This window comes from Macrobrachium rosenbergii, chromosome 12 (assembly GCF_040412425.1).
Source record: "Macrobrachium rosenbergii isolate ZJJX-2024 chromosome 12, ASM4041242v1, whole genome shotgun sequence".
In the NCBI taxonomy this organism is placed as follows: domain Eukaryota; kingdom Metazoa; phylum Arthropoda; class Malacostraca; order Decapoda; family Palaemonidae; genus Macrobrachium; species Macrobrachium rosenbergii.
In genome coordinates, this window is record NC_089752.1 from 31,271,384 (window position 1) to 31,283,381 (window position 11,998).

An 11,998-nucleotide genomic window follows, 5' to 3' on the forward strand; every position below is an offset into this window, starting at 1 on the left:
ACATATATATATATATATATATATATATATATATATATATATATATATATATATATATATATATAGCATATGCATGTGTGCAGTGTTCAGTTAAATATTACCTTAGAAATAATGAAAATATTTTCCCTTTATGACAAATTAGCGTGTGCAGAAAATTTTTTTAAAGCGTTATTGCATCAGCACTCCAAGAATCAAGTACTGTACCTTCGTTACGATAACTTTTGTAAGTCACAGAAATAATCTCTGGAGCGAGATTTGAATTTGATCAATGGTACATGTGTACATGCATACATGCATACCTTATTCTGAATGCACGCATAAATAAGTATTAACTGTTTTAAATTCTTTCATGTATCCTAGAATGGACATGAACCTGGTAATTTGTTGAGCACTCTGTTTGCAGATAAAACACAGAAATCACAGATTCAGTGAGCATCCACGTTTCCTTCCACACCTTTCTTATGCATGGAGTTGATCGTGACTCAACTAAACTTGTAAAACATACACAAATATGATCACGACTGAAGATAAGTTTGTCTCTTTACGGCTAGTTAGGGCAGTTCATTTGCCAAATTCATTCTTAAGCGAGATGATGAAGGTGGAGAAGATAACACGCCGCTGTCAAGGTTTAAATGGAGGGCTTCCATCATTTGCAAAATCTTGTTGAGCGTCTTCTGTGTTTCTTCTTCTTTGCTTATCATATCCTGGTGACATCTTTGTGACGCGGAATCCCCGTTTGTCTTCCTTATGGCGAGAGCAGCTTCAATTATTTCTGCCGGAATCCTATATTTTCCAAATCTCTTAAAGCGCGTTTTATTTAAAGAAATATACAGTGTTGGTTTGATATTAAGCATGTTCCCTAAAAATTTTATAAGCCGGCGAGGGAACAGCCTAGACTGCCTGAGGAAGAAGAGCAGATTCTCGAGTGACTCAAGAAATGAGGCTTGTTTTGAGAGCCTTTCTATCTGCCCAAAGAATTCCAGATTCGAAATGTCATTTACAGCAACACCGATCAGGAGGTTTATCATCAAGATGGACACCAAGAATAAAAATACAACTAACAATATGATGCTGATGACAGGAGTCTTATCATCGACCAGACTCGCATAATCAATTTCACCAATCATCATCATGAGCACTTTCACAATACTGCGTCCAAATGACGAAAACGAATCATTCATGTAGAAGAGCACCAGGAAGCAGATAGCAAATCCCACCAGCAGAGTCACAAAGGCCATCATAAAGCGAAGCATCGATTTGGCGGTCCGTGTGAACATCAGTGTGTAAACACCTAGGGCTGGGAAGCGACCAAAAAGCATCATCAGTTCCACCCATCCGAAAAAGGCAGAGGTTGCAGCTATGTGCCGTCGGAAGGAGACACTACTTGTTTTGCTGGCCAGTTCATCAGTCGTATTACCGATGTCAACTGAGGTACCATTGGTTATGTTGAAGGAACCGAACTCCTGAGTGTCCAGATGTGACATTGCCATTGGTGTGAAAACAACAAAAGCTGATGATATGAGAGAAACAAATTTTGTTAGAGACTCCCAGTGTTTTATGAGCTTCTTGGGGTTACTTAGCGTGATAATCACTTCTGGAACGAGAAGAAACATGTACATGAAGACATGAAGAAAACGGAACACCCAGACGTTTATTACATACCGAGAAAACATCATAGGATCCCTTCTAAATACAGAAATGATGTAGAAAGAGTGCATCAAAAGGAAGATGAAGAAATTGAGGACATTGGCATAAAAGAAGATTTTGATTCTGTTCCATTTTCTGTACAAGAAGCTCTCAACCAGTGGATGCTTTAGAAGCATTTCACTATCGCTGTTACTGTTCAGATCAGAGATAATGGAACTCTGAAAGCAATGCTTGGGGTCGTCTACAGGTGCAAGAAGAGAAGAGTAATCGAATGAGATACGAAAATCAGGATCATGTTGTGCCTTGTCTGATAGAGTGATGCTCTTATCAAGGGTATGCTTTAAAAGTTCATGTGCAGAGGGAATGTAATCTAAAATCAGAGAACATCTAGTGATGCCATCCTTGTCCTTCCGTGTTAAGTGATCGCCATTACTCAGTAGGAGTTCACAGCAATCAAGTGAACTACTTCGCAACGCATAATCAAATGGTTCTTTGCCGTCATCATCAGCTTTAGTGACAAAATCATATAGGTTGCCAGTGTTAAGCAAACTTCTTAAACAAGAAGCATTGCCGCTACGGCAAGCAGCATGCAGCAAGGATTGTTTTCGACTAGTTAACACTCTTGGATCAGCCCCTAACATCAAAAGAAATTCCAGTGCTCTGTCTTGGCCAGTTCGTGCTGCTAAATATAAAGGTGATTCATTCTGGTGGTTTAAACTATTAACGTTTAACCCTTCCTCAAACAATATCCTTATTATTCTCTCTACAGCACCGTCTTCATTCTCTAGTCTTGATAACGCTGCGTGCATTATGCTATTACCCTTGTTATCTGTGGCATCCAGTAATTCTTGGCAAATTTTCTCATCAAGTAACTTGCTGAGGATTTTATCATTTAAAGATTTTGCCGCTAAGTGCAATACAGTTCGCTGAGTACTGTCACAGAGTGCAAGATCCGGCTTGGTTTCAAGAATAAGACAAGTGGAAACTTCATCGCCTTGCCGAATTGCAATGTGCAACGGTGTCTCTGCTATATCTATGGATGCATCTCGAGGGTTGTTCTTCAGATCAGGCGAGGCGCCATGTTGCAGCAGCTCCTGCACACCTTCGTGCCATTTCTCAGCCACTGCAATGTGTAGCGCTGTGTTTCCTACACCATCCAACTGGTTTATCTGTTGTGAAGAAGCAGAACAGGAGATTTGGTTAATAAGAGAGCATTACGAAATCTTCATGCCATATAATGCATACATACAAACAAAGAAAAGCAGAGTACATGCAGTTTTAGCAACAAACAAGCTCTTACCAGTGGTTTACGCGCTAGAATAGTTTTCAGTATTTGCATATTCTTGAAGTGGCAAGCAACATGTAGTGGGGTTAAACCTCCGCACTTGGTTTTATTAATTGAGTCCAGGTCATCTAGATGCTTCTCGAGAGCATCAATGTCAGACTGCTGAAGAGCCTACAAAAAGAAGGGAAAACTAACATAAATTTGAAAATCGTGGATGATTATAACAGAAATCGGATCATAAATTTTCTCCATTTGCTGAACAATTTGGCTTACATTGTATATGATCTTTTTAGTGGCAAAAAATCAGTCACTACAGATTTCACTAACATGGCGAAGACTTTTCATTATCTGTCATCGCGAATTGGGCATGTTTAACTTGACAGAACTACAAGGAAAGTCATATTGATTTTTTATGCTATAGGGATAAAAATGTCATTCAAAACTGACGAAACGTTACAGGCAAAAAGCAAACTTACATATTAGTGAATATGTATGTATGTATAAGTACAAACATAATTGCAGAAAGGAAACATGTATCCTAGTAGCTGCAATTAAGAACAATGAAAATCTAAACATCGTTCTAGTACTGAACGGTACCTAATTATAAGTTCCACGCTGGTCGCAGGCTATGGCTGATGTATAAAACAAAGGAAACGAAAATCATCCTAATCACAGGAATAGAAATGAACAGAATTTGGTCAAGAAAGTCTGTGACTAATCTAATCTCATGGTACTCGTACCACAAGTGATAGGGTCCTGTTTCGATTCTCTAGGGGGAAAGCGGGTGGCTGACCAGTTTAAACAGGTTCCGTTACATTTTACTTCGTCTCCGCTGTCTCCACAGTGAGTTGTGTATCTGAAAGTTAGCCGACTGTGGTAGGTCACCAGCACGGTAGAGAAGGGTATTGAGCTAGCAACCTCACTGAGATACGAAAGGGCAACGCTGTCTTCTGGAGCCATCGTCACAGAAGGGAATATATATATACAGGTATATATATATATATGTATATGTATATATATATATATATATATATATATATATATATATATATATATATATATATGCATACATATATATGGAACTAACAAACACATCAGCGCGTGTTTCACAGAAATAAATTTCTGACTCACAACAACACCGAACCCCAGTCTTTGGAATGATCCCTGGCCTCTCATTCGAAAGTCTGTGGTTCAGTCCTGTTAGAGCCATATATATATATATATATATATATATATATATATATATATATATATATATATATATATATATATATATGTGTGCGTGTGTGTATGTGTGTGTGTGTATATACAGTATATACGTATGGTGAGCCATATATATATATATATATATATATATATATATATATATATATATATATATATATATATATATATGTATATATATATATATATATATATATATATATATATATATATATATATATATATATATACATACATATATACATACATATATGGCTCACAACAGGACCGAACCACGGTCTCATTCAGCCAGGGATCATTCATGTGTGTGTATGTATGTTTTATAAGTCGTATAACTTACAGAGAAAACTGGAGGGATTTCCGTATTGGCATCTATGTCGTCGCTCAAAGACTCCAGTGACTTGGAGTTCTCCCTGGTGTAACGCCCTACCTGCACATCTTGCAGCTCTTGCTCATCCGTGTACTCCCCAAGATCCCTGGAAAATTCAGAACATATTATTATTATTATTATTATTATTATTATTATTATTATTATTATTATTATTCACGAGATGAACCCTATTCAAATGGAACAAGCCCACAGGGGACATTGATTTGAAATTCAAGCTTCCAAAGAATATGGTGTTCATTAGAAAGAGGTAACAGAAGACAATGGGAGATACAGAAAGATGAGATCACTTGCTAAAAAAAATAAATAAAAAATTAAGAAACAGATAAAAATATAAGAAAATCACTGAAATGCAAGGATAATTGTATTAGGGTAGTAATGCATTGCATCTTCGCTTGAACTTTTGGCGTTCCAGTTGCGCGACATCCTCAGGGGGACTTTCACAGTCCAACGGTGTGAGGAATAAAGGACGTCTGGAACCGAAGAGTTAAACAGCGAAGAGTTAAACATTTTCTGCATATTGGGGCTGCTGTTCAGCGAATCTTGTTGCTCTCGGCAAGAAAAGTGGATCAGGGATCAATTGTGAATGTGAGAGATCTCTGCTAAAATACGGCTTATGAAAAATTGGCAAACAAGAGACCATCTGTCGATGGTCCAAGTCATAACCGCTTTTACGAATTTTACAGAATTCCGATTGATTATAAAATGGGAAATTTACAGTAAGGGCAAGTTGAGAAAATCGGAATCATGTAGAGAATTTAGAAGTTTCCGTATCAAGTGCATCTTTCAGTTGATTTAGAAATAACTTTTAATTATGCAAAAAATGTAGACTAAAAATCAAGAAGTATATTTAGTATAATGAAAATTATGAAGGAATTATATAAATATAACAGTCATGTAGAAAGCTTTAAATAAATGCATGTGTATGCATTGGTACTTAGAGCGAGAGAGAGAGAGAGAGAGAGAGAGAGAGAGAGAGAGAGAGAGAGAGAGAGAGAGAGAGAGCTTACCTCTGAATCCAGGGGAGGGAGTGCCACATCCTGCCCAGCATGTTCTCAGATACGAATTAACCACCTGCGGGAAAGAAAGCAGTGATTACACATAATAAAAGCCAATTGCGCTTGAGGAACCTAATTCATATTAATGTAAATATTATTAAAAAGACGAATGCAAAGCTCGAATTACTTCATACTATCGTCGGTACTACGTCATATTGATGTTACTATTACCATACTACTAACCCTACTACCACTACAACTACTACTACTACTACTACTACTACTACTACTACTACTACTACTACTACTATCATAAATCATTACTATCAGTGCAGCTGATGCTGCTGCACTTGTTGTTACAGGTGAGCTAAATAAATTTACTGTTAAAATTTTGGGATGTTAATTACCAAGATACATTAGAATTATTAGACGTTAATAGGTACTTAAATACGTAAATATTTTAGTTGCAATAATCTCACAAATTTCTTACACGTACACATACATGAGTACTTGCCAGTTAAAAAAGGATGGAAAATTAAGTAAAGAGAAGGCGACATTGGGAAAACTTTGGCCTGAAATACGAGAGTAATTTTCCGTTTTGGCTTGGTTTTCTACTTTGTTAAGCCATATCAATTTATAATTATAATTATATATATATATATATATATATATATATATATATATATATATATATATATATATATATATATACACGTACATACCTTAGACACACATATATATATCACAATCACACACACACACACACACACACACACACACCTAAGCGTGCAAGTAAAGGGAGATTCAATAAAGGAAATTGCGTATTTTATAATCAAGTAACGCACGTGAGCTATCAGCCTGAGCTGTTTTATATCGACCATGAAATGCCATCTTGCTTTTATTAACAGTTTCAACAATTTCAAGAGCATCTTCGTCCTTCTGTAACCTAGCCTTGGAATTCTCTTTTTACCTAAGTTTTCCTGACTCATGCATTAGTCCTCTTAGGCAAGGTCTAGAGAATAGCTGCCGCTTTCTTTGTGGTTGAGACAGCCCTTTTTCCTTCCTTCCCGTTTCTTTTCTTAGTCTCCTCTGTGCCTAGGCTGTAGAGGGACGCTACCTTATGATGCATCTCTATCCCCAATGAAACGAATGACTTCATCATTTCCGTTTAGGTGTCTTGCTGATGTCAAAGGGGTAAGCAACTTGACGCCTCATCTAATTTAGTCCTAATGGGCACGAGGAAACAAAGGGGAAGAAATTGGTGCGGGGATTTACGCAAAAGGAATCGAAAGACTTGCCTCCTGAAGGATGATTGACTTAAAGAAAACTATAGAGGAGAGAGAGAGTTTGTTATTCTATCTCTACTCTTTTTCGTCCGTCATTTTAATAGTAAATTTTGATTATGAAGACTTTGGCAAGTCTGAAATCACTATGAAATACCAAAATCACTTCAAAGTAAATGCAAAAGAAGAAAGAAAGAAATTGCAGAAATTATATTGAAAGGTAAACAACAGATAAGGGATTCGAAATGGGGCTGCACGTAAATTTCCTTCGTCACCCGAAATGCCTTCTAGCCTTGATTTTCAAAGAAACTTCTTTCCAACAAACTTTGTACGACTTATTCAAACATTTTGCAACCTCACAACTGTGGTGAAAATTCATTTGAATTTCAACTGATAAAGAGATGCAATACTTTTTCTCAGAAAGGCTTGGTGAAAATTTGCCATCGCAGCCTACTGGCAACGGAAAATCATTCTCAGTTGAACACTACAAAACCTCTCTCTCTCTCTCTCTCTCTCTCTCTCTCTCTCTCTCTCTCTCTCTCTCTCTCTCTCTCTGCTTGAATACACACGGCTTTTGAACTATCAAGGTTTCTGCCTGCGAACGCGCATCATCTATTCAAGAACTCCATAAACATTTTCACTTGTCCAAAGTTATTTAATGTATACTCAAATTTCAATAGACATACATGATAATAGCTAACATTAAGAGTATGTATGCTATGATGTATGTTAATATATTTTCACTTAATGCGCGCTCATACTTCCATATAAAAACGATAACATGTGGTACATGGTAATATGCGAGTATGCATGTGTATTCATGTGTACGTATGAAAATATGAACACGTATGTATATATTCATGTAAAATATACTTACACCTTAATAATTCGTCGGTATCAGCCTCTCATAAAATATGCTCAACACAAATTCACATCACTGACATAAGTCACTTTGGTGTCACTAAGAGTGATTCAGCCTTTACAAATCGACACTAATTAGACACTTTCAAATGATGGAGCTTCCTAATCGCACCAACGCACACAACACTAGGGTGTTTCTGAATCAAGCCGATTCTTCCGGACGCAGTTTTGTGAGCAGAACAGCACACTTTCGCAGAGGAAGTAAGTCACTTACATAATGAGATGCCAGGAGGCGGGCAAGCTTTTAAGTAGCCCCCTGGTGCTTTCCGAAGGGTATTTCCTCTACCCGTAAACATGACCGCCGTCATACCCTACGCTAAGTGGGTGAATGACGAGAGAGCGTTCGTCTTAATCCACGCAACACGTTTTCCGAGCTGTCCTTTCGGAGAAGAGCGCTAAACAGAGGAGAGTGGGATGGCTGGGAATATTTTCCTGGAGATGGCACACGGCCAGACTCTTCTTCGTAAATCCTCCCATAGAATCGATGGAAACCCGTTCTTTCTCGTTATAAGAGAGCAAATCCGAGACCATTTTCTCTCCAAATGGCAAAACGTAGGCTATTTGTTTCCCTTTTACAGGTCGGAGCCTACAGAGAAAATCTTTGTCCATTCTTTACTGACAACTTCAAGAAACCCCATCCCCCATAATTATAGTCTCATTGTTGTATTATTTTCAAAGAATGTTTCGCCTGTAAAAAGCAGCATCACGCACAGCTGCTATAGCACGGATCCCCTTCGTATTGTTGTTTTGCTTCGGGTTAGGAAATCTGCGTATCTCCCTGCATCCTGTAGGCCATTTCTTCAGGTGAGCTTTATTATGGCTTATATAACGTATCGTCATGATATGACGACACCCTGTTTAAAGTCTGAGATGATTCTAGAAGTAAAAGAACGAACAATGTTAAGTGGTCATGCTATTTTCGTAAATCTACCGAATGAGAAAACTCCGAGACTAATTTTCAGTGATGCGTTTTTAAATGCTTCTGAGGATAACTTAGTCAAATAACTGGAAGGGTTCGTGGATCGTTGAACGAAAGCATTTTCAACTTAACTCTTTTGATAACTGAAAGCAGAAATGTTGATGATTTCCGAGCCTAACCGAATAATAGTTCTCAATGACGTAGGTATTTCTCCAGCCGGAAAAAATGCGATTGGACAATCACATCGCTTGTGGAATTCTGTGATGCAAGAGTCACTGAACTTTCTTAATAGGAAACGGGGGAAATGACGCACGACGCGTATGGAAAGGATAGGACTGCTTTGTTTCCTTTCTCTGCGAAAAACTGGTTTATTACGGATATGCTTATTTATAAATAGCCCTGGGTATGTACCAGAAAAAGCCAGATATATTGCAAAATTCCCATAGTTATGCGCTCGTCTACGCAAAAAATATTCTGTATGAGTCTATGAATAAGTACATACGCACGCATACAAATCATATATATATATATATATATATAAATTATATATATATACTGTATATATATATAAATTATATATATATACTGTATATATATATTATATATATATATATATATATATATATATATATATATATATATATATATATATATATATATACAGTCAACATGCGTAATCAGTCATTACATGAAATGCCTGAAATTTCAGTCAGATAGCGAAATGCACTTTAGGGACATTTGATCCCAGGAGCTAGTACTAAACACGGCGAAATATATTTGACCCCCAGGGGCTAGTACTAAACACGGCGAAACAGTGTAGGTGACTCACTGTTTCGCCGTGTTTAGTACTAGCTCCTGGGGGATCAAATGTCCCTAAGTGCATTTCGCTATCTGACTGAAATTTCAGGCATTTCGCGTAATGACTGATTACGCATGTTGACTGTAACATATATATATATATATATATATATATATATATATATATATATATATATATGTATCTACATCTATATACACATACACACATGTATATACATACATACATATTTTTATGTATATACTTATATATACATATATACTGTATATATATAAATTATATATATATATAATATATGTATTATACATATATATATATATATATATATATATATATATATATATATATATATGTACATATATATATATATATATATATGTGTGTGTGTATGTGTGTGTGTGTGTGTGTGTGTGTATCAGCAATAAACAGTTCCCCATATAAAGGGTAGCTCCAGAGGATGAACAAGACGTTAGTCTGTGCCATATGTATCTTATAATGGCTGAATGAGAATCCCCGTGCAGCAGTCTTCCAAACTACTGCTGCCTCCAACACCTATGTACCCGATCACATTGAAAAACAACGAACTAAAATGCTATACAATATACTTACATATAGACATGCTGACTATATTTGAAAATGTCAATTTTCAAGGATATTTTATGGCACAAAACTGATAAAATCCTAGAATAACGATCCGCGGTGATCGAGTCAAGTCCCAACTGACCACTGGAAGTACACTGAGGAAAACGATCCTTAGGCGCTATTGAGCGTTGGGCTCCAAGTCGCGCTGTAATCGGCGGACGTGATTTCGATAAAAGTGTGTCGTTGTAGGGCACGGATGTGAGACATACGAAGCCCATGCCTTTATGTGTGATTGGTAGACCGTTGACGAATGTTGACAATGGTTGGTTGTGGGGATATTCTCTTTATTTTCATAGGGAGATTACATTTTCTCATAAATTATTTTGTATGTGAATGGGTCTTGATGATAGGAAAATACACTACATTTCTGTTAGTGTTCAGTAATTTAATTTCTCTCTACCTCATCCTCTCTCTTTCCTCGCAGTGGAGAGAAACATGGCTTGGCCAAAAAAGCAAGAGTTCCAGTGTTCGACCAAAGTGGGCAGTCACTGGTCGATTTGGGCTCATTTGCTGAGAGAAATGTACTTCAACTGAAATGAGCAAGGGTGTCCACAGAGTACATTCCAACGGGGTGGAGGTTATGTTGAGAAAAACTGATTGTGAGTTAAAATTAAAAACGTCAAAAACTAAATTTGAATTCTTTATTACAAATCACGAGGAAGAATATTTTCTGCGAAAGTACGCAGAATAAAAATCAAATCAAGAAACAATAATTCGTAGTCACTTTCAATCAGAAGAGGGTAATCGTAGCTTTCTGAGTTGAAAGACAAGGTAATCAAATCAAGAAACATTAATTCGTAGTCACTTACAATCAGTAGAGAGTAATCGTAGCTTTCTGAGTTGAAAGGCAGGGTAGGCTACTGGCGACCCCCTTTGAAGGCGAGTTAGTTATTATTTCTTTCTTGTGTTCACTTTTCAGCAAAGCCCGGAAAATCTGCTTTCACATGGTCTATCGCTGGATTTACTGTCTACTGCCTGAACTGAACTAATTTGTTTTTTGAGCCACGAAGGAGGAGAGACTATATCCTCTCCCCTTAATACTCCTCCCTCACTACCTCTTGGACGTCCTTGGATTTAAATGTACTTCTGAGAGATATCCTCACCCGTTGCGTTGGAACCACTTGTCGGCTCAGGATCTCTCTCTCTCTCTCTCTCTCTCTCTCTCTCTCTATATATATATATATATATATATATATATATATACATATATATATATATATATATATATATATATATATATATATATATATATATACAGTATATATATATGTGTGTGTGTGGGTTGTATACATATAAACATAAATAAGTATATGTAATATATATATATATATATATATATATATATATATATACATATATATATATATATATATATATATATATATATATATATATATATATATATATATATATATATATATATATATATATATATATATTATGTACATATATGAATTCATGCTTAAACACACACGCACATATATCTATCTATCTATCTATCTATCTATCTATCTATCTATCTATCTATTTATATATATATATATATATATATATATATATATATATATCAGCTGTATTGTCATGAGCACTTACATCAGAGAATATCGTACTTCAGATAGGCTATACGGTGTAAATGTTTAGTCAAAATAAAAACGTACTCTGTTTTCTAGAATGAAAATACTCACTTGTGTTATTGTCTTGTATTTTAGTATCCTTGTACTACCTTAACTTCTGCCTCCTCCCATTATTCCCCTTCTCTCTCTCGACCCCCTCCCCTGCTCTCTCTCTCTCTCTTTCTCTCTCTCTCTCTCTCCCTCAAATATGTATGTTTCAGTTTGCTCCGGTTAACTCCACAGCTGGTATGTCCCGCCCCA

The 11,998-nt window shown here is 36.4% G+C and overlaps 1 protein-coding gene across 2 annotated transcripts in view; it reads right to left on the minus strand.

Annotated features, from left to right (window-relative positions):
• Positions 1 to 10,220, minus strand: part of LOC136844499 (transient receptor potential channel pyrexia-like) — a 10,533-nt gene extending 313 nt beyond the window's left edge. Inside the window, exons 1-5 of one of the 2 annotated variants that reach the window (XM_067113820.1) lie at positions 7,703 to 8,471; positions 5,555 to 5,618; positions 4,497 to 4,632; positions 2,948 to 3,103; positions 1 to 2,816 (exon numbers count right to left, since the gene is read on the minus strand). The exon at positions 1 to 2,816 is cut by the window's left edge and continues 313 nt beyond it. In XM_067113820.1, the coding sequence (XP_066969921.1) occupies positions 552 to 2,816; positions 2,948 to 3,103; positions 4,497 to 4,632; positions 5,555 to 5,595 (2,598 nt within the window). In that variant the 5' untranslated portion in view covers positions 5,596 to 5,618; positions 7,703 to 8,471 and the 3' untranslated portion in view covers positions 1 to 551. Of the gene's footprint in view, positions 2,817 to 2,947; positions 3,104 to 4,496; positions 4,633 to 5,554; positions 5,619 to 7,702; positions 8,472 to 10,091 lie in introns of those variants that run through there. The other variant, XM_067113821.1, reaches the window with a different exon arrangement.
• Between the last annotated feature and the right edge of the window lie 1,778 nt (positions 10,221 to 11,998).